The sequence below is a fragment of the Choristoneura fumiferana genome, chromosome 25 (genome assembly GCF_025370935.1).
Source record: "Choristoneura fumiferana chromosome 25, NRCan_CFum_1, whole genome shotgun sequence".
In the NCBI taxonomy this organism is placed as follows: Eukaryota; Metazoa; Arthropoda; class Insecta; order Lepidoptera; family Tortricidae; genus Choristoneura; species Choristoneura fumiferana.
In genome coordinates, this window is record NC_133496.1 from 14,003,094 (window position 1) to 14,029,746 (window position 26,653).

A 26,653-nucleotide genomic window follows, 5' to 3' on the forward strand; every position below is an offset into this window, starting at 1 on the left:
TATGATTTATTTAAAAGTTTCTTACTTGCATTATTAGTTTTAATGTAGGACCAACTATTTTATGGTCTGAAATAATTATTAATAATACCTTGGACGGTATTCATTTTGGACCGAATTCAAAATGTCAATTGGTTAAATAGACGATTTTCCACTCGTATACTGGTTGTAGACGACGCCGCTCTGCTGATTTAAAACTATAAGAGATTGCCAATTCCGTTATGTGCCAAAATCCATATATCAAAAAAATGCACATAACGGAATTGGCAATCTCACCGACGTATTGCTCTTATTTCATCTATTCAGCTCTCAAGATATCCTAATCAGCTTAGACATTAAATTGTTCAAACTAGAGTTTTGTGAGAACTAAACAGATTGGGTTTGTGTACACTCAACGCTGTATTTTTATTGCTGTACTGGCGCTGTACTCAATGGGCGAAGACTCGAAAGTAAATTATCAGCTACTAGCTGTTGCCTGCGGCTTCTTCTGCGAAGGATTCGTTTATTTTCGCGGGAACTATTAATTTTGGTAATTCTTCAGGCCATGGCGCTTACTTTGTTTTTTCTTTCTTATTTAAAACTCTACAACTGTTTACATATTTTTGCTGCTGACTACAATTTTCCCATAAAATCTTTCAATTCATAAAATTAAAAATCCAGATAAGTCTAGAAAATATTTATTGCACTTATCATCACTGTTTTTATAACTTATACTTTAACAATAATTATTACAAAAATATCGGGAAATTTATCACACAGTCCATACACAATATTATTATGGTGATTTTTAGTCACCATCCAAGTTTCGATGTCATTCGAACACAGTGAAAAAAAAAATATTTTTTACATTTAGATTTTTACTTTATTTTGTGTAATTCGTCAGGACAGTTCAAAATGTTAATAATTCGCTTAAAATGTTTTTTTTATTGATACTAAGTCACTATCAAAACTTGAATCATCTTGAATGGTGGCCAAAAATCACAATATAATTTTAAAATATAATAGGCGAAAATGTTAATTTTAAAAAATAGACCTCCTTTATCCATTTTTAAGGATCCGTCTTCAGAATGTCAATGGGACCGTATTACTGTTACTCCGCCCTGCAGGGCTACTACGAAACTCGAAGCTCGAAGTCCGTGTCGTGTGGTCCCTCTCGCTCTCATATTAAATAGTATTAAGTGTCAGAGGGACCGCACGACACGAACTTCGAGTTTCGAGTTTCGTAGTAGCCCATCCGTCCGTCCGTCCTATTTATTTTTTTGAATCGTAATAGGTAGAAAAATACGATTAAAATGAAATTAAATAAAAAAAAAGAATTGACCACATACTGGCCATTTAAAAGAGTAACTGATTTGTAACAAAAAAACGTAACCTAACCTAAATCAATCCATAGATAAGGTAGGTACTCGATGAAAAAAAGTTCGTCTAACTAATTAATACTTTTACCAAAAATGATATATACTAGAATATTTGACTGTGGACAGGACACTGTTTATCACAGGGAGAAGGAATTAATTCTTGGACTTTACATAAATATAATGTAACCAGACACACCAAAAAAAAAAACAAATAAATAATGAGTCCGGGGGAGGGGGACCAACAATCCGTGTCGCATGCGTGTCCATACACCAACCCAAATAGTTATCATACACGTCGAAAGTTCCCAATATGTGTGATTGCTGAGAAAAAATTTGAAAAATTTGTTGTCACTTTTAAATAAAATAAATCTTAAAGAGAAAACCATAAAATTGAAAATAAAATTGAGCAACAACATTTCTAAAGTTCTTTCTTGGACTGGCTCGTTTTTTGAAAATCCTTAAGTCACACCATCAATCACACAACAATTTCATTTCAAACACACACTTTCTCTAAATTAAAGTAGTTATTGCTTGACATGTAGTTAGACACTGAAATTAAATTAGTGTACAAAAAGTGAAGACCAAATTCCAAAAAATAATTCTAGGTAAAATAACTACATAGTATTGCTAGCAATGTGATCACTTTTTGAACACTAGATTCTTTTAATTTTAGTAGTTCTAGTATTTTAAAATTATTTCAAAGTAGCTAATACTGAGAAACATCACATAGTATACAGACTATCACCTCGTAATGTCTATTACAAGCCACTTTATGCTATAATGTAATTAAAACAACTAGTGAGGCTACACGGTCTACCTAGTTGTAATATTTTGGACGGTTTTATATAATTTTATTCCTACAATTTTGTGTTATTTTCCACAATACTATAAAAAAATCACTATCGATGCAATACTAAGTATGATAAATAACACAGGCAGATCATCAGATCATTATTTACAACTAAATACATAAATTATATAATATAGGAATGATTAATTTAATCATTCCAATTATAAAACTAAAATAGAAATGCTTACAAACTGACGAGCAAGATATTATTTTATTTTATCACAAAAAACTTAAATACGTCTATTTTAGTATAATGGGTGGTCTTAAAAATTATCTGTCACCAGGCAAAAAATAATAATTCATAATTTTGGGGATTAATAAAAAATTATCACGTGTGTTTTTACAATACAATAAAATATAATGACTGTTTTAAACACCACAGCTTTACTTGCCACTGTCGTGTTAAGCTATGCTATCCATATTATAAAGACTGCTTTAATGAGTTCGAAACTTTTCGTAAATATTTTATGTTCAAAAAATGGCTAAATAATTAATTAAATATTAACTAAGATAGTTAACTCATCAATTATAGTAATATATTTGAGTCCTAGGTCCACCATCCGTCCTTATGGCAATACTAGCTGATACCCGCGGCTTCGCCCGCGTGGAATTCGGTTATCGTGCGCTGTTCCCTCTGGAACTGTGCATTTTTCCGAGATAAAAAGTAGCCTATGTCACTCTGGCCCATAAACTATTTCTATGCCAAAAATCACGTCGATCCGTCGCTCCGTTTCGACGTGAAAGCGAGACAAACATACAAACACACAAACATACAAACACACACACTTTCGCTTTTACAATATTCGTATGGATGAATAAGGTGAGTTAAGTCGTATTATATATACTCAAGCGCACAAAAATGAATCAAATTCTACAAGATTACAAATTATCTCCAAAGAATTGGACCCGTTAACAGTCGAACCTAACGTGAACAGGGTTGCAAGGTTAGTTCCCGCTTTATCGTATTCTTGTATCACCAAATTCTTGTTTCGTCGGATTCTTTTTATATATTCAATATTCTCATAGTTTTGTATACCTTAAAACACCGACGTAACAAGAACCCGAATCGAAAACTTATCAGTTGCAAGCACAACCGTCTCTTTATCAAAAAATATAAGAAACGGCGAATGCGCCTGTGATTGCGATTGTTTTAAACAATATGACCTCTTTTTCTTTTGGTCTTGACTGAATAATTAATATAACAATTCACTTTAATATCCGTATTAATAACCGCTACTTTATAAAATGTCTCCAATCTTCAAACTTATTGACACATTTTCAGTAGCAAAGTCATTATACACCAAAGGCATATTTTACAAGGCATCTGGATTATCACTTGATGAAAATTTCATCACTAACGTAAATAAATCATAACCTAGTTCTGATGGGTGACGGAGACCTTTTCTCTCCATAAGCATCAAAATGTCTACTACTCGTGGTAGCAAAAATTATAGGACTCGGCTGTTTGACAGGTTTCGTCTTTTTATCAGGAATACCATCTTTGATTTCATCGGCTATGGTCGCTTCTGTTTTTTCACTTGAGTCTTTTTCAGGAGTTTTCGAAGCTTCAGTGGTCAAGGTCCATTTTTTACCTGAAAAAAAAAAACAATAATTATTAGTGACCTTCATTTTGAAAATCATGGAACAGAATAAAAACTCATAACCAAAAGTTAAAACTCTATAGTTAATGATTATGAATAAGTATTTTTATTATTTCTAATGCAAAGCTTTGTGAAACTCATTATAAGTTTGTTGATATTAAATAAAGTGTAGGTACTGTGCAAAATCACTATAAAACTTTTTCTGATAAATACATGAAATAACGAATTTAGTAAAGCTTTGTTGGAAATTTAATACAATGAACATTTGTTGTATATACCTGGTAATTTGTTGTACAGTTTAGCGAAACCAGGGTGCAAGAGGCGGTCATCAAAGATATCAGCATCAGTGCGAGTGATGGCGCCGATGATGCAACCAATAATAACACAGACGAAGGTCCCGATGACTGCATACCACATGTAGGAGACGGCGTACATCCGATGGAGAGCCGTTGTACTATGGACAATGAAGATACTTTAAAGATGACACAACCTAGCCTTCAAAGAACTATAACAATGATGTTATAACCATCTAATTTGTTTTACTGCATGTTTGAAACTTTTAAGGTACAAAACTTCAACAGAACAGATTTCTAACATACTGAATCTCCTAATATTAATTGAGTATACTCATAATAATGACTAGTAAATATGTAAACATTTTTAGAGTGTTTTTAAACGGATTTTTTTTCCTTGGCGTCACGCGTTTGTAATTTTGAACTTTGGCTCAAACATTACTAAAATATATTTAACTAAAAACTGTCACATTTTTTACACCTATATTGAATTGAATTTATCCAGATACTGACTGAAATGTTCCAGATTAGTTTGATGAAATCAGAGACGTGCCATTGATGTCATCCGTTAAAAAATCATCACTTACATCATAGACTCCTGCGGAACGTAGGCCCGGCTTGTGTTCAAGTTTTGCAGTATCGGTGCCAGCAGTATCAGCGTCGCATTCAAACCCACTGGCAGTGGCTTCGGGTTGAATACGCTCAGTGTACCATTGGGGCATCCCTGGAATTTCATCACAACTTTTTATACCATTATCATCATTATTTAATCTTTCGTTTTAATTGCTTCTGATCTGACATAGGTATGTATAATACTGTAAAATTTGAGTTGAAATTATGATATTCGTAATTTGTTGCTATGTGAACAGTTATTATTTTGATATATTATAAATAACAAACATAAATTTATATAACTTTGCATAAATTTCATGCAGTTTTAAATTGAACAATAAAAAAATGCTACACTTACATCAACTGACAAAGGCAGCATCGCCACACTTGTATCCACATACAACAACCGGCCAGCTGCCATCCATGTCGTGATGAAATGTGCTGCGATCATGCCACACAACGCCCCCTTGCCATTTGCCACGGGGCAGAGCGTGGCAAGGATGAACACTCCAAGAAGAGCGCCCGACGTAGCAGAAGTCACTAGCATGGAGCCTTCTATGACGCCGCCAACCATCCCGACGCAGAGGGAGAGACTCATAATGACGATAGCTGGAAAAATAAAGTATTTGATAAAAATAATGTCAATTTTGTGTAAGTCGGTGAACTGGTGGCCGATCAACAATTCACTGGATTCACAAGATGAATCCGTGGGTATACGGTGGCTGCCGCCTCCGACAGAAGCATCTGGAGGTCTGATAAGCGAAGCCTATGTCCAACAGTGGACATCCTATGGCTGATATGATGATGATGATGATGATATGATAAAGAAAGCTACTGAGTTCACCATGGTCTGGTCTATTCGCAAAACGCTTCTAAGTGGTAGAAACGGAAGCACATCGCTAAAAGAGCAGTATTACTCGTTTGCGCACCCATTACTACTCTGACTAAAGCGTCCAACTTAGACACCTGTCCTGTCCTCTGATGTTAATCAGATCTTGCAATAAAGTTGACTAACACACTTCTTCTGAGAAAGGAAGAGAATTATCTTGATTCATCTAATTTGTTTTTAATTTTTAACTTGTTAATAAATATATGACTTGTGATGATTATTATGTGATGTAAAAGTATTATGACTGACTGATTGACTTACATAATGTATTAGTTAAAATGAAAAATTTGGCAGATATCCCTGAAAATCCAAAAGATGCTGATGATGAGTTTTTCGAAATTATTACGGGATTGAAAAGTGATATTCTTTTTTCTAAAGTGAAAACACCATCATCAAATGGTTAAGAATAAAATGAAATGTATCAACTTTTTTTTTTGTATTTTTTTTAAATAAAGTATCGTTCATTATATTCTTCGATGAACGATAATTATATTATATTTGACACCTGCATGTACAAAGAAAGTTCTAGAAACAAAAGACGCGTGTTGTTAGGGTGTTTTTCAAATCTACCTAGATGCGTGTCGATAACCTTGTTACGGCTCATATTTGTAAAAACAGTACCGTGCTACTAAACGTACCGTAAATGACTCCAATGATCTTAATGACGGTGAGCTGCTGATTGTCGGAAGTGCCCTTGAACGCCGGCGCTGCAGACACGAAGTCTTCCCACGTCACTGTCGCCAGAGAGTTCACATTCGAAACGAGGAAACTGAAAATAAAGCAGAACTTTTAGTAATTATAACTTGGAATTTAGAGTTTGTCTTTCAAATATCCAAAAGTCGAAGAAGATAAACAAGGTTTAGTTAAATAAGTAGATTCATGTGATGCGAATCCAAACATATCATTGAGTCTTACTACAAAAAAACTGTATGACATCTAAGACAAACTCAAAATAAAAGTTATTTTGAAAGGGATATGCTTACACGTGTTACACTGTCGGCTGAGTTTATTTAGTAATAAGGATTCTATATAACATAGTTATTAGTAAGTTTTATTTCCAAATGGTAGGTTTTATTTTTGTTATTGTTCCTTACTGTAAATGTAATGTAAAAAAGCATGGCAGAAGAAGGCGAAACTAGTTCATTAAACCAGGTGACGGGAAAAGAAAAACTAACTCCACTCACACGCATGCGACACCTAAGTTTGAAAATATAATAAATCAAATCGGCAAGGTATGGTATAGATAATAATATAATTTTAACTAACCTCAAAGCTCCATTGAACAGACTTCCGAGAAAAAACCCGAGCATGCCTGGCAGGAACCCAAACTGATCTTGCACATAAAACGGGAGGACCTCATCAGGACTGCCTATTCTCCCAGACATTAGAGGATCGCAGTACTTGTACACAGCATAGATCGCCATGCCTACTATCCAGGAAAGACTGAAGAGGACGCTCACTGCCGGGATATTGGCGAATAGGGTCCTTCGGACTCTAGCTTCGCTCTTCATTGAGCAGTAGCGCTGAACGAATGTCTGCTGGCATCCGTAGATGGAGACGGACATGAAGAGTTGGCCGATGATGGCTGATAAGGTATCAACGCGGATTGTGGGGTCCCAGTGAAACCTGAAAGTAAAATTGAAATGAAGATTTATAAATTGATGTAAAAGTCGTGGTAAAGCTTGGTTTGATTTATGGGCTCTCCTGCAGAGGATTGTGGGATTGATCCCGAACTTGAGCTTGGGATTGTTTTGAAATTTATACACGAAGTTACGTTTACAATAAAATTTAGCATGAGCTTCTCAGTGAAGGAGAACATCCTAAGAAAACATGCAATATAAGGTAATGATAGATGAAGTTTCCAAATTGCTCTGGGCTTGTTGGAAACTAACAGCCGAAGCTCTCTGAGAGGAAGTGCCCAGCAACGGGATGTATTCGGCTGGACATGAAATAAGTGGATGCAAAATAACAGTTATACTATAATTTAAAAATTTTCGCCATCATTATCTTTTGAGCGATTATTCGAGCATTTCAACCACCTCATTTATCTGGACACTTTTCTGTGAAAATGGCCAAATATTCTGATATAGTTTTTTGGTTATCTGGTAGAAATACAGGAATTCTTAACAAATAATCGAAAACGACATCAAAATCTACGGCCAATTTGTAAAAGTTGTGACCAGATAAATAAGGCGGTTGAAGTAATCGCCCTTTTATTGTGAGAGCTTGCAATGGTCCATCCGATTATGATTAGTGACTATTATAATCTGTTGGAATTTTTCTTCAAATGAAATAATTTACTTTCCTTCTTATGACATTATGACAGTCCGTACTCGGTTAGTTTTAGAATAGCACGGACCCTTCTCTTCCCGTGGGTGTCGTAAAAGGTAATTAAGGGACACAATTTGAGAATGGGCAGCAGCGCTAATTATTAACTATGAACTCCGGACTCCAGCTCTACGGTGTGGAAGGCCATAACAATATTTTCCCAAGAACGTCGTCCTGAAGGTTCACTACTAATCCTCATTCGATCGACGACCACTCTGTCAGCAGTGCAGTGAATTAGGAGAAGAGAATAGATATCGTTAAGACATTGATCATTAAATCAACTCACTTGAAAAACTCCAGCCTGCCTCCATCTATGTTGTCTTCTAGCACTTGCTTAGGGCCGCCGGCGCGGATGGTAGCTTGTATTATAAATGCCCCACTGACGACGATCATACTCATAGTTTGAATCACATCTGCTCTGAAACGTTCAAATTTAAAATTATAATTAAAACAATTTAAAAAAGTTAAAAAGTATACATGTCCCTAAAACCTAAAATAGCTAAAAGTGGCTCCGAAGCGGCAACGTTTCGTGTGCTCTGCCTACCCCATTTGGGAATACAGGCGTGATGTTTGTGTGTGTTGTGTGTATACTTCTCGGTTTCAAGCCCCTAGGTCCGCGGGGCCTTAGAGCACATCGGCTTTTAAAAGATTTCCAAAAGCGCCTGGTTGACACAACTGGAGACCGAAGGTCCGGTAGCTTAATCTCTCAAAGAGTTAGCATAGCTATCCAACCAGGTAATTCTGCCAGCCTTCTGAGCACAATGCCACGAGGGTTCAGTTTTCATTTTAGTTTTAAATAGTTTTGTCATTTAATTTGTTCACTTTTACTTAATGTAATATTTTTGTGTAATTATGAATATCAGCGTTTATAAATTATTTCTTTCTTAATTTTTGTATGCAATAAAGGGTAAACATTCATTACATACGTTCCGTCCCCGTTCAGATAAACAAAAACCCTTCTTACTTGATAGCAGCAGTGAGTCCTCCCAGAAGATTGAATACAATGGCCACAGCAGTCAAGGCGGCTGCAGATGCCCAGTGTGGCAAGGCCAGCACAGCGTGAAGTGCCACTGTTGGTGTGAAGACTGTCACAGCCAGATTGAGGAGTTGACGGACGATGAAGGTGGCCGCTGCCATGCGGCGGACTCCAGCGGAGTGGAACCGCATCTAGAATTGATAATTATTATATTAATCGACTATTCAAAGCCAATTGAATCTAATAGACTGTTACTTAATCAGTGAGCACTCATCAACAGGTAAATTTGAAATAAAAAATAAACAAACTAAAACTTAAAAGTCCAGACCAGCCATATTGTACAACGCACTTCGAATCACGATCTTTTTCACCACTTCTTTCAGTCACACGGTATAGGATGATGGTAGAAAGAGATGGCGAATTCCAGAATGTTAGACAATACAGCCAAAGGTCAACAAGCAATGGTCAATAACTATTTTGATACCACTGGTCCCGTCATAATAACAGAAAACTGTCATCCAAAAGTCGTATTACAGGTGGATGACTATGTAAATACTCATAAATCAAAGAGATCGTACAGTGAAATTGTGGAACCAACTTCCGTCACCAGTGTTTCTTGATATTTATGACACGGGGATTTCAAGAAAAGGGGTTGAACTTAATTTAAAGGCCGGTAACAGACTAGTAACTCTCCTTATTTGCCTCTCTTTCATAAATAAACTACAAAACTACATTCGGTCTCTATTTCTTCAACCATACATACCTCCAAATATTCATACACGGAGTTGGTCTGTAGCCTGTAGTAAACTGGCACGAATAGATAGCAGACCAGAGGGTACGCCAGGATCATGCCGTAGAGCGTCTCCCACATAGCCGAACCATGGTACACCAGCTCGGATGGAAAACCTGAAAAAATATTTATCAAGAAGTTATCAACAGTGTGCAATGTGGGCATTGGATAGAAACTTGAGGTCTGCTTAACTGATGACAAATGTTTCCATGTAGGACTCTTCTCAATCCTGCTATTTAAATCTGGACTCACGGTTATGGAGTTACAGGCTGAAGACAATTTCACTATACTGGTTAAAAATGCTGGAGCTAAAAACTAGAGCTAAGGACTGAAGCTAAGGAATAAGAGATGATGGGTATTCAACCTTTAAATATGTCCCAATCTAAAACTCGTGACAGCTACTTGTACTTCAGTTTGCATTTTTTGTAACTAAACTTTTAGGTTGCAAATTGCGACCTTGACTCTTAAGGGGATAAAACAGTAATAGCTCAATTACACTAAGCAACCCAACGGCTTCTTGTGGACAAGTATTTTAACGACTATTTGATTTGTGCTTACGTAGTGCTAGCAGTTACGCGTACGTAACAAGATTGAAAGTGTGTGTACCATCAGCCAAATATGTGGTCTAACACCCTAAAGTTGATAATCGCTTGCATGTCACAAAACAATAATGCCAATTACGTCTGTCAACTTGAAAGTTCGACTTTAGCGACACATTCATTTGATAGGAACTTGATTGAAAATTGATAGACCACTTATTTGGCTGATGATATACATGAAAAATCCTACTAATATTATTATTGTGTTCTGTTATTTTCATGTGATTTTATGTTCAATAAAGAGGTTTACAATACATTACAATACAATACAATATTATAAATCCGAATGTTTGTAAATCTGTTTGTTTGTTTGTTACTTTATCACGTCTAAGCCGCTAAACTGATTTACCTTGATGAAATTCGGTACACAGATAGTTTGACTCCCGGGGAAGGACATAGGATAGTTTCTATCCCAGAAAAATCCATAGTTCCCTCGGGATAGCCATAACCGAATTCTACCCGGACGGAGTCGCGGGTAACGGCTAGTGTAAAATAAAGGGAACTGTACAGTCAATTAGAAAAAAAATGATAAGGCCAAAATTACAAAAAAATATACCTACGCAAGAATTTGCTAAATTTTATCACTAATACGTTTTTTAGTATTGCGTAAAATGCCTATGACATACGTACCTACGGACAGGACGAAACTATAAGGGTTCCGTTTTGTTATGTTGACTACGGAATCCTAAAAATAGACTCACGCATTTGACGCGGTTCAGTTTGAACATCGCTTAATGTATGAAACCAAATTTCAACCACAGTTAAATTACAATAGAAGTAAAAAGTAAGTATCCTAAAACTAACCTAAATATATAAATAAATTTCGCCTAAGTATAACATACAAACGATCTAAAAACATCCTGCTTTCTTAGGCAGTCGTGTAATACTAATTCTTTTCTCACAAGCACGGCCACGTGTCTGCAAGACACGTACATACAAATTTTCGTCAGCGTATAATCAGATAATCACCACGTGCCAGAGACTTGCAGCCGTTCTCAGGTTTCTAATCCTAATAATCTTAAACAACTATTTCTTTCAGCCTGTCTAATTACCTAACCAACAAAAAGTTGGAAAACTCCCGACTTTGTCACTTCAAAGTTCAATATCTCAAAAACGGCTAAACCGATGTTGACGAAACATGTCTAAGAAGCATCCCTAGAAAACCTAATTTCAAATAAAAAAATCGCATTTAAATTGGTACACCCGTTTAAGAGCTACGGTGCCACAGACAGACAGACTGACACACAGACACACATAGCGGTCAAACTTATAACACCCCTCTTTTTGCGTCGGGGGTTGAAAATCACGTGCATCGCTCGAACTCAACTCAGAGGCCCTACTGTCAAACACACTTGTAATCACAATCATTTTCTCTACTTCTTTCTATCACATATGATGAGGGTAGTAAGAAATTAGTCTAAGCCGAGTTTAGACTTGCAAGAGAAATCGTGCAAGTTGCATTACATTGCGGCGCTCGATTGCCCACTACAAACTCGTTGGCTTTACGGCCTCGCAATGTAATGCAACTTGCATTATTTTTCTCGCAAGTCTAAACTCAGCTTTAGACAATACGGACGGCCACTGATTTTGTTTACTGAAAAACCTCCTATGACCTTGAAATTTGGAATGAAGAATGAAGGTACCTTTTATAGTCAAACCAATAGGGCATTTGTTTGAGTGTAGGTATACACTCATCGGATACAGTAGGTAGTAAAACGGGGTTACTTTAAAATGCAAGGGCTATTTTGGAAAACAGTTTTTACGCCGTGTCCTTACTTTTTTAGACCATCTATGGCAATGAAATACCAACATTCATAAATTAACTAACTTTTTACTTCATTTGCTCAATCGAGCTATGAATATTTGCGTTTTTATATTTGCGGTTCACGTACTTTTATTCAAAGAGACTATTCGACGACACCGAAGCTGAATTTCAATGAGACGTTATCATGTTTTGCATTTACTCAATTATCCACGATGTCTTTAACCTTTTAACCGCCGATACGTTTTCATTCGTACGTGCCCGTATCGCCGCCTACACCGAAACTATATGACATTTTGTCTTAATTATAAGACTGCGGCGAAATGAGCTGGATAATTTTTGTCTTATAATTCAGACAATGGCGGTTAAAGGGTTAAAATGGAATAGTAACTGGTTTTTGCGCACAATACGCATGATTTTTTTCCCTTGCTTAAACCTGGAATCAGTCTTTTTAGAGGTTGGGGTTTGGCAAAGCAGAGCCACTGCTCTGTCTCACCTTAGTAAGGCAGCAAAATACGCATGTAAAGCAAAAATAACGGGTACATGTTTTATGGAATTGGAAAAAAAATCTACACTACAAGTTTACACGTCACACATAGCGTTCAAAACTACTAAAGTGTAGGTAGAATAAATAAAACAATATACAGTCAATTCATTAACCAAAATTCCAAGAAACAACAACTGCATGCAACTTTCGACAGTAAAGTTTTAGAAGAATTCTACCAAACAACGATTTTTTTGTGTTTTGTTAGATGACAGATGCTTTTGGACCATCCATGTCGATTGTAAATAAATAAGTTAATTAATACTTTATTATTTGACATAGAAATCGAAAACTTTCTAAATCGAGAGAAACTTTCTTCTTGCTGATTTCACTTATCTTGCTTTGAGGCATGAAGAAACCTAGAGGAGACAGACAATTATACAGCCTTTCTTTAGTCTACTTGTGATTATAATGCACGTGATCGTGGTCTCTATATCGTTAAAATATCCCCTTTTTGAGTACCTAGTGTCACCCTCAGCCCTAGCCCTCTTGTTCTGAGAGGAGGCCTGTGCCCAGCAGTGGGACGTATATGGGCTGGGATGGTGGTGTAGTGACACCGTGACACCATGAGTGTCGCCCAGGCCACAGGCAAAACCATGGCCAGCGAAGACACGACGTCTTCAGCAAAGATGTGCCATTTTAGCACTGCTGCTGGCATTCAGTCCTTGTCAAGCCACCATAATCTGTTTCTAACCTCAAAGACGCGTGTAGATGCCGTAGCTGTAGAATGTCCACTATTGGACATAGGCCTCCCCCATGGACCTCCAGTTGCTTCAATGGAAGCGGCCTGCATCCACCTTGAACACGCGGCTTTAACCAGGTCTCCGTCCATCTCGATGGTAAACGTTCTACGCTGCGCTTGCCGATCCACGGTCTCAATTCGAGAACTTGTCCACCCCAACGGCCATCCGCTCTCCGTGCTACATGACCTGCCCATTGCCACTTCAACGAGTTCGCTTGGCTATACCGGTGACCCTCGTTCTTCTCCGTATCCGTTTAGACGACCGGATGGCCAAGTGGTTAGAGAACCTGACTACGAAGCTTGAGGTCCCGGGTTCGATTCCCGGCCGAGGCAGATATTTGTATGAATAATTCGAATGTTTATTCTCGGGTCTTGGGTGTTAATATGTACCTATTTAAGTATGTATCTATATTTGTATAATTATATTTATCCGTTTGCTTAAGTATACCCATAACACAAGCTTTGCTAAGCTTACTTTGGGACTAGGTCAATTGGTGTGAATTGTCCCGTGATATATATATATTTTTATGTAATGTTTAAAGTAGTGTTTTGCTACTGCTGCTGATTGTATTTGTATTTGTATTTGGGTGTTTAATATGTAATATGTATTTAAGTATGTATTTATCTATATAAGTATGTTTATCCGTTGCCTAGTATCCATAGTACAAGCTTTGCTTAGTTTGGGACTAGGTCAATTGGTGTCAAGTGTCCCATGATATTTATTTATTTATTTATTTATCTCCTCATTTCTGATTCGATCCCGCACACTAAGTAAGATTCCTGAATAGCTTGCTAACTTACCTAAAAACGTCCTGACTCCAAGTGTCCCCCTTGCCACAGATAAAACCATGGCGAGCGTAGACACGCCCCCTCCGGCGAAGATATACGCCCTCTTAGCGCTGCCGCCTGCGCTGGCGCCTCTCTGCCGCCACAGCGGCGCGCAAGACGTCGCACACACAAACACACCGAACACCACGCACTCCCATGCTAACCAGCCTGTTGCCATTATGCTGAAAAAAAAAACAAATCTTTACAAATCTTTACTACGTAGTATTCAATTCAATTCAATTTATTTATTTCAGGCATAAAAACCCATAATTTGTTAGTATTACAGTACACTTACATGCTAGAATTAGTATTTACATGGCACTATCATTAATCGATTTACAGGAATTAAATTTAAAAATTATAAAATTATCAAGATTTTATATATAAAATCTTAATACTAATTATTTATAATACGAGTAACAAGGAAATATTTGTATTTTTGTATTTTGTATTTGTTGTTACAATTAATGATTCAAACACTTTTATTTTACTTATTTTATGATGATTTAAATAAAATAAACTTCTTTTATACTACTATTAACTTTAATAAGTTTTGCACATTAGGCTATTTATTACCAGAAAAAAAACTTCAATAATGTAACAAAGTGTAAAAATAGTTGCCATAAAACATCTTTCATCGCATCATCCCAGCCTATATCCGTCCCACTGCTGGGCTCAGGCCTCCTCTCAGAACAAGAGGGTTTGGGCCATAGTTCCCACGCGGGCCCAGTGCGGATTGGGAACTTCGCACGCACCATTGAATCGCTTCGCAGGTTGTGCAGGTTTCCTCACGATGTTTTCCCTCACCGCATAGCTCGCATCGCTTGCGCTGTGGAAACTATTAATGATAGAACAATAAAAATAATGGTCTACGATATTAAAGAATATGTTAATATTTACAAAAACTTCGCGATACTATAACTACTTTTTACATTTTAAAAGTTAACAGAAATGCCGACTAAAATCAGACCATGATAATAATTTTGTATTAATCCTTATACTTACATACAAATAATTTCATATTCAAGACGGTTTTAATACCTGTAGATTTCTTTTTGAATTATTCAAATCGGACATTCCATTCAAAAGATATTACGAATTTAAAAATATAAATCTAACCAAAAATGCATAAATACTCTACGTTGACGCGCCCCGACTTCGCGCGGATCGGATGTAGTTTTTGGGAAATGGAGTTGAAAAATGTGTGTGAAGTGCCCTTGATTAGATACCTTTTTAGAGTTCTGTGCCCAAACGGTACTAGAAACGGGATACTATTACTAAGAATCCTCTGTCCGTCTGTATGTCTGTCACTAGGCTATAATATCTCATGAACCGTGACAGCTAAATACCTTTGTTTTTGATCCCCACAAGTGGTACTGACGTCAATTGTCAGCAATTACTCGATACAGTATTTTAACTACATGGCTTTTTAAATTATGTGTCTACGAGAAACGAGGACTTCCCTCGAAACTGTTAAGCTTTCGTGTGGGCTGAAGGAATAAACTGGAAATGACGAGTCTACGTTATAAATAGTTAAAAAAAAATCCTGGACTTGTCAATGGCTTATGATGAATTCGGATTGTGTAAAAATACACCAATGCTTTTTGTATGTGCATAAAATTGAACTACAAGAGAAATGTGTACCTATTTCAGAATTATATTATAATTTTTGACATTGAGAGACTTATGTCTACTATCTATCTCCAATTATTATTTTTTTGACGGGTGGAAGCATTATTTATACACGTCCATTGAACTTAGCCCTACCTCTACCTATACCTACATAATCAAGATGTTTAGAATTAGGTTTACATATGTATACCTAAACCTAACTAAGGAACATTTTACATCCCTGTACTTTTTATCTATGAAGGGAATTTTTATTTTTAATTTAAACGTATAATTCTTTTTGCAGTTCAATTTATTTATCACCCATATATTTTGCTTTAACCTCCTAAGCCCTGGCGTACTTTATAAAGGACTAATTAACACTAAGAATAACGGCCGAATGTACTTTATAAAGTTCATTAAATAAAGAATTCTAAGATTTTTGAAATAATATCCAAAATAACAAAGCATCAACAGGAGGTTAAGAAAATGTTTTTCTGCCAAGATTCTTGCGGTGCATTTTTCGTGGCAATGACTATTTCTGAAAGCGCTCTACTTAGTACAAAAAAGTGACATGTAAAAGATCCGTTAGCTTAGCCAAATTACAGAATATTTTTTTTTAATAGCACTTTTATTAAGGCATTATATTCATAAAAAATGAAAAACAACATTATTCTAAAACATGATAATCGTGTAATAGTCGTTTCCCGCGATTCTAAACCAGATATTCATGCAATTATTTTAATAACATAGTGAGGCGTTTAAAACGACAAATGTAAGTCATTTTAAACAATCTTGCGGTAAACTGTGACACAGGCAGGTATTTAATGACTGTAATGATGATTTTTATAGCGTACTATTTCTTATCAAAATAAACATGTTTGCTGCAAATATTATCCGATGATAAGAAGGTTCCCACGGTTTTGATGACTTGATAAAGGTGATATCATCTGAGATTTGAAATCAACAAATTCATAAACCCGAAAAGCAATTTTGGTTGACCTAGAAAAGGTTGGCTTGAAGAGATTGCTCTTAAGCGACAAGGCCGCCTATTGCTTACCTTGTAATTTTCTCTCTGTGTACCTGTATTTTGTATCTCTTACTATTTATGGTGTACAATAAAGAAAAGAGTCGTTGTATTGTAATGTAAGATTTGTAAGGTCTGTTGGCGGTCTTTTTAGGTTTCCGTAGTCAACTAGAAACCCTTACAGTTTCGCCATGTCTGTCCGTCTGTCCGTCTGTCTGTCTGTCTGTCTGTCTATCCGCGGGTAAGCTCAGAGACCGTTAGTACTGATTTCTGAATAAAAAAAATTTTTAGGGTACCTAGACGTAAGCCCGGAGTGTTTTTTTTTTCGACTAACCTTATAGTGTGGGGTATCGTTGGATAGGTCTTTTAAACCATTGGGAGGTTTTTTAACGATTTTTCTATTAAGTGATCTATTTGAAAAATATTTAACTTGAAAGTGCAAATTTTCATTAACAACCAGCGCCCCTCTAAAATCTAGTATTGGGTGGAAAAATTATGAAAAAATTCAGGATGTTAGTAAATATATGCCATTTACAAGGAAAATTATAACTGCTAAGATTGCTCGAGAGTTATTAGTAGTTTAAGAGTAAATATTTAGCAGCCTAAGGTATACGAAATCCTTAGAAAAATATTAGGTACTTGATTTTTTCGTAATGGCTACGGAATCCTATCTTGGTCGTGTCCGACACGCTCTTGGCCGGTTTTTCCGTATAAAACTTCTCGCGGATGGCCAACTGGTAGAGAACCTAACTACGAAGCTTGAGGTCCCTGGTTCGATTCCCGGCTGGAGCAGATATTTGTATGAATAATAGGTACAAAATGTTTGTTCTCGGGTCTGCGTTAATCCGTTGCCTATAGTACAAGCTTTGCTTAGTTTGGGACTAGGTAGGTCAATTGGTGTCAAGTGTCCCATGATATTTATTTATTATTGTAATTACGTAAGTACAAAAAAATCTAAATATACTTATATTAAATGTCTCCATTTTCATTGCAAATTTAACAGAAGTACACAGTTTAATACATCAGTGTTTATTTGTTAATAAACAATAGATAAATTTATAAAGGTCAAGTTAAACGTATATAAAATTAAACCGGCGAGACGACCGAGTTAACTTGTAATAGTAATAACTTAAAGGTTAATGACCTTCAGGTTAGTAAAACACTCATTCATAAAAGACTAACACTAGGTCAAGAGGCTTTGCCAGCGGATTAAAAATAGCGCTTTTTATCTCTTTAAAGAAATCTCATGCCTTGTATGTACCCTTAGTGTAAGTTTTCTGTTACAAAATACGTCTCGATCGCGTTCGCGTTAAAATCTAAATTTGTATGGAAACACGAACATCGCAAGCGTTCCGCTAGAGGCGCTGTTTGTGTTTGCATACAAATTAAGATTTTAACGCGAACGCGATCGAGACTTATTTTGTAACCGAAAACTTACACTAAGGGCACTGTATTCTCGCTTACAACTTTAGCCACGTATTCCGAAAGTTTTCGGGAAACTGCTACACGTGCTGCTCTCGGGATACGTTTTATCAGTTTGCGACCATGCTTCAGAAGACCCAACCCTTTACTGAGGGCCACGGTGCTTGAATGTTTGATAATTGCGCTGCAAGAACCGTCTCCAGTAGGATTTAAAGGATTCAACAAAGATGTGAAGGAGCCTATTCGAGGGACGTGTCGACGGCTGCAGTGGATGTTTAAGCCCCTTGCACCTTTGTAAAGTTTATGGTCCGCGCAGATCGGACATTCGAGCAGTGTACCTACTTCCATCTAAAGACAAACTTAATAAAAAAAAAAAAATGTTTTTATTCTCAGACAACCAATTTGGTCCATAGCATGTTAGTAACAATAGAAACTTAAGAACTATGTTAGTATATCTAATTGGCTTAACATATTTATAATGTATATGTCGGTGGCCGATCGTGAAATACGCCGTGATATGCCTGGACAACCTTTAGGCATGTCATGAAATGGCGCCATTTCACGATATGCCCAGGAATTTCGTGGTCTGGCGGATTTTACGATCAGCTGCCGACATACATAATTATAAACCAACGCTAACACTTATATAAAATATAAAACTTAAAAAACATATACAATAAACACGTTGTCACCGCACTGTTTCTGCACTGAAAAACTAATTAATAGTTTTTCAAAACTTAGTCAAAGTAAATATCTTTATTTGTAAACATAAGGTGGTTACAATATACACGAGGTGTTATACTTTTCAAAGAATTTATACTTTTACAAAAAAAATCTCCAACAGAGCACCCAAAAAAAACATGTCAAACAATGACAGTCACACAGTGTCATAGCCATGTCATAGCCGTTGCCGTGGAGGCGATCCCATAGTAACGCAGGCGGCGTCCCGGGCGTCCTTGGTGACGAACACCATAATGCAGATGGACAAGGTTTTTTTTTTTTTCTCGTACTATTACGTAAGTTTTTTGTGAAACAATAGAAACGCTACATAAACATGTGCATTTCTTTCAGATTATCCGATCCGATATCGGATCACATTTCATACATTTTACTTGCGCCGATATCATACGATACCTAGGTATTCCTCTTAGGCCTCTAGGTTGGCAACGCATCTGCAATGCCCCTGGTGTTGCAGATGTTTATGGGCGATGGTGATTTCTTACCATCAGGAGACCCACTTGCTCGTTTGCCATCCAGTCGAATAAAAAAAACATGTCTGGTAGAAACACAGTCATCAGTCCTGGGCATAATTTTAACTTATTCATATTTCATACTATACGTTATGCCTATCCAATTTATTAACTCAAACTCAAACTCAAATAATTTATTGTTAATTATAGGTAAGTACATGTAAAGTTGGAAAACATATTGAAAAGAACTGCTATAATTTGCTTCTTAGGCGTACAATATCATTTTTCTTAAAATTAATAATAGTTTATTTACTTACTAACTAACATAAGATACCGTAAAATCATGTTCTAAGAATTAATTTATATCATAAAATACGTATTTCAAAAATTTTAATAAAGTTCTTTTAAATACTTTTAAAAGTGTAAACAAACCGATTCATCAAAATTCTTCTAAACACCCGCTGGATCGAATCAATAACACATTTATCTATAATTCGTGTCTTTTAACTGGATGTCTAATCATCTTTTTTCACCAAAATTCACTTATTTTAATATTTATTTAACAATTGAAAAATCTTCGTCTAAATCTGGCGTTATTTCTTGATTGAAATAGACTAGCGTAGAGATGGTGGAAAATTTGACAGTTACAAATTTGATTAATGCGCGGATGAATAAGCAACTTTTATTTACTTTCCTTAGGGGCTGTTTCACCATCGATTGATTAGTGTTAACTGGCGGTTAGGTGTGATGCCGTCTCCATTTGTTTTGTTCGAATAGACGGAGACGGCATCACATTTAACCGTTTCACCGCTAATCAATCGATGTTGAAACAGCCCCTTAATATTAAAAAATAGTTACTGCTTTTATAATTGAATAAACAGTCTTTGTAAATAATAAAATAGACAAAAATACGTTGATCTATTCGATTATTAAATAATCGATTTACTGAACAGAATAATTATTTTGCAATAGGTTCTAGGTTTTCACATCACTAAATGTTAATGGTCGGGTTAATGGCGTCTTTGTTTACGCTTGTCATAAATTGAATCGAAATACAATATACATTTAATACTTCAAGCAATATTATACTAATATGCTAATAAGTATAAAACAAAATTATAACGAGGTATGGCAAGTCATACATTTTGTTACACGCACGTCACTCTCCTATCTAACAAAGTAAAATCAATGCTGTCTATCTAATAATAACGTTCAAACTCGATTGAGTCGCTGTTATGTATGTATATACGTCTGAATATCTAGACTGAATGTAGTACGAATGTTTGGCTCTAGATACGGGTCCCATGTCCAAATAACTCCGGAACTGACTAAGGGAAAATTATGTTGCAATGGTTTAAAGGTCAACTTTACGGTTGACTTTCAAAGAACCGGATCTGAGTCGTATAGAATTGACTAATCGCTTTAGCTGAAATCCCTGTCACACTTTCATATTACAAGGTGAACGGGGGAGATGGTTTTCGACTCATTCATAACTAGCTGTAGCCCGTGACTCCGTCAAAACTATCCCATGTCCTTCCCTGGGACTGAAACTATATGAATACCCAAATTTCATCTAAATCGGTTTAAAGGTTTAGACTTGAGGAATAACAAACTAGCAAATAAATAAACAGACATACAAACTTTCGCTTTTAGAATATAAGTGGGATATCTTACACAGGGATATTTGGAAATAATTCCGATTCGCATTAGCGATCCCTTCAAATAGCGAACCTACTGTGTTAAAAATAAAGTTGTGTTAAATACTTGGGATGTATACATATCCCATCCATCATACATATTCCATCTTGCTCGCTAATCCTGCCGTGAAGCAGCAGTGCTTGCACTGTTGTGTTTCGGCGTGGAGAGTAAGACAGCCGGTGAAATTACTAGCACTTGAGGTATTCCATCTTAGGCCTCTAGGCTGGCAACGCATCTGCAATCCCCCTGGTGTTGCAGGTGTCTATGGGCGGTGGTGATCTCTTTTCATCAGGAGACCCACTTGCTCGTTTGCCATCCAGTTGAATAAAAAAAAATATCATTTAATAATATTGTAAATCTGTTTAAACAGAGGTTTTTTTCCGAACCGGTGGTAGATTTTTTTGACATTCATAGGTGCTTGTTATAGCCTAAATTAAATAAAGATATTTTGACTTCGACTTGACTTTGAGGTCCCATTATTATTGATGTACCTTACTTTTTACCTATTTGTACTTGGTATAGTTGGCTACAACATACTCGAGGTTATGAGGGCCTTTGCATTGGTTCAGATAATATTTCAATGAGGGCTATCGTTTTTTGTCTCACTAGATGGCGCACTGTTGCGTGAGGTTTTTAAGTATGGCTTTCAAAGTCTGTTATTACGGGCGTGAAAACAAAGTTTAGATTAAAATCATATTTAATACACCTTAAAACCGTACCTTAATAATATCGAGCATGCCACAGTGTTGCATAGTCCCCGTTTTGTTCGGAAAAAAGGGAGGACAAAGGTTTCCGAAAGACAAAACTGTCTCAGAACACAGACATTCATTGCCCCGGAACGCATATTTGCCATAATTAATTTCAGATATTGCAAAATATTCACAAAATTATTCTAATTATAAATTAATCCGCGTAGCTCACCCAAAAACTATGAGATTTGACATTTCGGTAACCTAACGCTACACTAGCGCCTCTAGCGGCGAATTCATACGCGATAGCCCTCATTGATGAGAGGTGTAAGGCTATCTGGGCATTGTTGATAATATTTATTGTACTGATTTGTGGTGCTCAATAGACAATTAATTGATTGTATAAAAAAAACTGTAATTAGAAGCCGTGGTGGCCTAGTCCTCCTCAAGACCTCTCATTCTGGAGGCCTGTGCCCAGCAGTGGGACGTACATTAGGCTGGGATGATGATGATGATGATAATAAAATCGGTAGCCTAGCTTGTTTAAGGTATGTACCTAACGATTGGGCCACTCGTCTTAATAAAGGATCTCACTAGGGCAGTCGTTTTAAACCGGTATGCCGCGTATATTTTCAGGTGTGCCGCGATTGCCGCGAAGGTTAATGCATTGAAATCATGAAAAGCTGTTTCAATCATTACCATAAAAATATCGAGCAACCGCAGTCTTGCGTAGTCCCATTTTGTTCGGAAAAATAGGGAGGACAAAAGTTTTTGAAAGACAAAACTGTCTCAAAACACAGACATTCATTGCCCCTTATCGCATAATTGCCATAATTAATTTCAGGTAATGCAAAATATTCACAAAATTGTTCTAATTATAAATAAACCCGCGTAGCTCACCCAAAAACTATGAGATTTGACATTTCGGAGACCTCACGCTACACAAGCGCCTCTAGCGGCGAATTCATACGCGATAGCCCTTGGCTAATTATTTTTGTTGTGTTTGTTATTTTCAAACAAGGTTTGTGCGTAACAAAATAAATGTAAAGGACTGGAATGGGGGCGAAGTCGCGGGCAACCGCTAGTTTGTCATAAAATTGATGTGTCTCGTGTTATTGTGAATAAATGTAACTTTATTTTTATTTTACGAACACAACACAAAATGCGAACGCATTGTAAAGTCGCAGTCAATATCAATTATTAGGAATGAAGAACACGGCAAGTGGACTTATTCGGTGGTGTATTTGGTGTTGTCGACTTTAAAATCGATCGTGGACTTCGTCGGTAACCAGGTCAAGGGCATGGCCTTGGCAGTTCCTGCTACGTACAGTGAAATTGTGGAATCTACTGCCCTCAGCAGTGTTTCCAGCAGGCTTTCAAGAAAAGGGCTTTTTTTTATTCGACTGGATGGCAAACGAGCAAGTGGGTCTCCTGATGGTAAGAGATCACCACCGCCCATAAAGATCTGCAGCACCTGGGGTATTGCAGACGCGTTGCCAACCTAGAGGCCCAAGATGGGATACCTCACGTGCCAGTAATTTCATCGGCTGTCTTACTCTCCACGCTGAAACACAACAGTGCAAGCACTGCTGCTTTACGGCAGGATTAGTGAGCAAGATGCGAACCTTGCACAAGGTCCTACCACCTGCATACCTTCTTAAAAGGCCGGCAACGGACCAATGACTCTTGTTGAGTAGTTGGTACTCATGGGCAGCGGTGATCATTTCCCAACAGGTGACCCGCTTGCTCGTTTTCCTCCCTCTCATAATAAAAAAGTTAGGTACAGTGCGTTTTACAGGTTTTTAATCTCTTTTTTTACGAATCTTTACATTATTCATAAGTCTCAGGTAAATAATGTCATATTATAAAGCAAATACTGTGTAAATGCAAGTAAATAATTTATGCAAATACTATTGTGTTGTATGTGACAGCTACTTTACACTGTTTGACGCATTTAATACTACTACTGATATTATAAAAGCGTAAGTTTGTATGTGCATGCATGTTTATTACTCCTACATGTTAAACGACTGGACAGATTTAAGTGAAACTCTACATGCAAATATTTAAATCCTTCTAAAAACATCTGACACGTTTTGTTACATGGTTGTCTGGAAGATATTCCTATTAATTGACGACCGGATGGCCAAGTGGTTAGAGAACCTGACTATGAAGCTTAAGGTCCCGGGTTCGAATCCCGGCCGTAAGTATGTATTTATCTATATAAGTATGTTTATCCGTTGCCTAGTGTCCATAGTACAAGCTTTGCTACTAGGTCAATTGGTGTCAAATGTCCCATGATATTTAGTATTTATTTATTATTTATTAAATTAATAAGACCGCCCTTAGTTAACCTCTAAAGTTAACTAGCTTTCAAACTGTCCTTGACAATGATCTAAAGATTGATTCGAAACTTACTGTATCTTATCTTATTTTAATAATAGCGACATCAACGTAAATATTCTGGAGTGTCATAAAATTTCTAATTTATCTTATAACAAAGGAAAATGCTAGTATTACCTAACATTAAAATGAGAACCACAGCAATATAGCAATACTAATGATGTACTATGTATGTGCAATGAGCGTGAAATGAGATCGCGTAGATTTTAAGTCAGATACTGTAATTCCCCAGTGTACCTAGTGAGCCTACACACAGCAAGTTTTAAATAATATGTCAGATTTTTACAATGAGGGCTACCGTTTTCGCGTAGGTTTTCGCGCTCTCCAGTTGGCGCCACTGTAGACAAAGGTCCTGCCTGAAGTATACTGGTTAGTTTGTTATTACGGGCGTGTAAAAAAAATACATTTAATAAACCGTACCATATAAATATCGAGCATGCATACACAGTGTTGCGTAGTCCCGTTTTGTTCGGAAAAAAGGGAGGACAAAGTTTTCCGAAAGAGAAAACTCTCTCAAAACTCAGACATTCATTGCCCCGTAACGCATATTTGCCATAATTTGCAAAATATTGACAAAATTGTTATAATAAACCCGCGTGGCTGACCCAAAAACAGTGACATTTGAAATTTCGAAGACCTCTCGCTACACTAGCGCCTCTAGCGGCGAATTCATACGCAATAGCCCTCATTACTATATCTCAGTCGAAATGAACATTTTCAAAAACTGAATCGACGAAACATTTTGGCAGTTTCCTGGGTAAAAAAAATATCTAACTGTTATATGAAAACCTTGATTAACAAAAACGTGTTCAATAACACTACACTTTGACCTATAACCTCTAAAATCAGAGAATCGTAGGTCCAAACCCGGACTCGCATCTCTGAGTTTTTAAAATCATCTGCTAAATTACATTCGAAATTCCCCAAAAGCTTCACTGTTAAGGAAAATATCGTGAGGAAACCTACAAAATGCTATTATATTCACGCGAGTGTCACCACGGGTAAAAGTAAGTTTTTACTAAATCTGACTTTAGAAAATATCTGCTTCTTGATTTTGGATTTATCGCGGTATGAACAAAAACAACGCTATCAACTATCAGAATCGCAGAAGTCGTTACGTGAAATATTGCGAATTTTTATTGCATTATTCGATGGAATATGCATTTCGACAAAACTAATTTGCAACGGATTACTGGGTTTAATTAGTAATTCTGTGTTTGTACACAACCGTCCGTGTCGTGCCCGGTTTTAGAAGGACCAATCTTTACGTGGGTGTCGTAAAACACGACTAAGAGACCTGTACCACTACCATGAGTTTACAGTGACTCGATAGCGACGGTGTAAATTTTTTGTATGGAGCTGTTGAATTCGCCATACAAATAATTTACACCGTCGCTATCGAGTACGGTCACTGTAAACTCATGGTAGTGGTACTGGTGTGAGAGTGAGAGTGGACAGCGCTCTCTATTTTCAACTATGAACTCCAGAATCCAGCAGGGATGTCATGGGGAAACTACCACACTATTCTCCCAAGAAAAGAAGGTTCACTGCTGATCTCCAACGGACGAACACGTCAACTCAGTCGAGAGTACACTCTCGACTGAGTTGAGTAGTTGCTACTGCAACTCAGAAGAAGATCCAAAGTACCAAAATCAACAATAAAAAAACATTTTTGAACAAATTGTCTCAATCCCCTAATTATGCGCAATTTACGTTTTTTTTTCAACGCGAATGTCTGTTGTGAGTTTTTTCTATAATTTTCTGACGTGCGATGTCATCAGTAGCATAGGCAATAAATACCTTCAAAAATACATAAATGGCAAAGCTTGGACTAATTGACTAATTTACGTATCAATGTACAGTCGAGCTCATAAACTTTTGAGCTAAAATTTTATCAAAAATATCTGAACACGCTTCTACGCCGTTAACAATAGAGTCGAGTTCAGATATTTTTGAACAAAATTTAGCTCACAAGTTTATGAACTCGAGTGTAAATCCTAAACCCTGAATATAGAAAGTTCAAATTTAGACTGATAGATTTCTTTCAGGAAACACAAATATTACGGACGGTCTTGTGAAAGTCCTGTAGAATAGAAATTCGGACGTCAGGTAACATTTTGTAAAATTAAATATTAATTTTTAATGCATGCATATTCAGTATATTAAAAAAAAAATAGAAACATACCGATACCATAAACATTCCCACACATTTCCATATTAATTCAACTTTTGCAATAATATTTTCATTTTCCAACTCGTACCGTCATAACATTTTTCACTTGACAAAACAAGAACATTAGAGTTTATATTACTATAAATAACTCACATGTTTTAGATCCAAAAATAGAGTGTATTTGGCATCAATCCACACAGAATTCACTACCGTATTGGTGATATATATATTTATGTTACCCGACGTGCGTCTAGCCTGACGCTGTGACACAGAC

General features: G+C 36.6%; 1 protein-coding gene across 2 annotated transcripts; it reads right to left on the bottom strand.

Moving 5' to 3' along the window:
- Positions 1–673: 673 nt before the first annotated feature.
- LOC141442397 (sodium-coupled monocarboxylate transporter 1) lies at positions 674–26,653 on the bottom strand. 2 transcript variants are annotated; one of them, XM_074107370.1, is made up of 11 exons: positions 26,533–26,653; positions 14,143–14,351; positions 9,668–9,810; positions 8,893–9,095; positions 8,215–8,346; positions 6,867–7,226; positions 6,239–6,369; positions 5,070–5,320; positions 4,687–4,823; positions 4,085–4,260; positions 674–3,797 (listed from the first exon to the last, which is right to left on the bottom strand). In XM_074107370.1, the coding sequence occupies exons 2-11, from the start codon at positions 14,345–14,347 to the stop codon at positions 3,574–3,576; spliced, it is 1,962 nt and encodes a 653-aa protein (XP_073963471.1). In that variant the 5' UTR covers positions 14,348–14,351; positions 26,533–26,653; the 3' UTR covers positions 674–3,573. The 2 variants fall into 2 exon arrangements, with proteins under 2 accessions (XP_073963471.1, XP_073963472.1); XM_074107371.1 differs by lacking the exon at positions 26,533–26,653 and adding an exon at positions 26,392–26,507.

Coding starts and splice junctions, on each gene's coding strand:
- LOC141442397 (XM_074107370.1), bottom strand. CDS start 14,347: ATGGCAACAGGCTGGTTAGCATGGGAGTGCGTGGTGTTCGGTGTGTTT. Junction 4,824..5,069: donor TGCTGCCTTTGTCAGTTGAT/GTAAGTGTAGCA, acceptor ATGAAATTCCAG/GGATGCCCCAATGGTACACT. Junction 3,798..4,084: donor ACTGTACAACAAATTACCAG/GTATATACAACA, acceptor TTTTTTTTTCAG/GTAAAAAATGGACCTTGACC.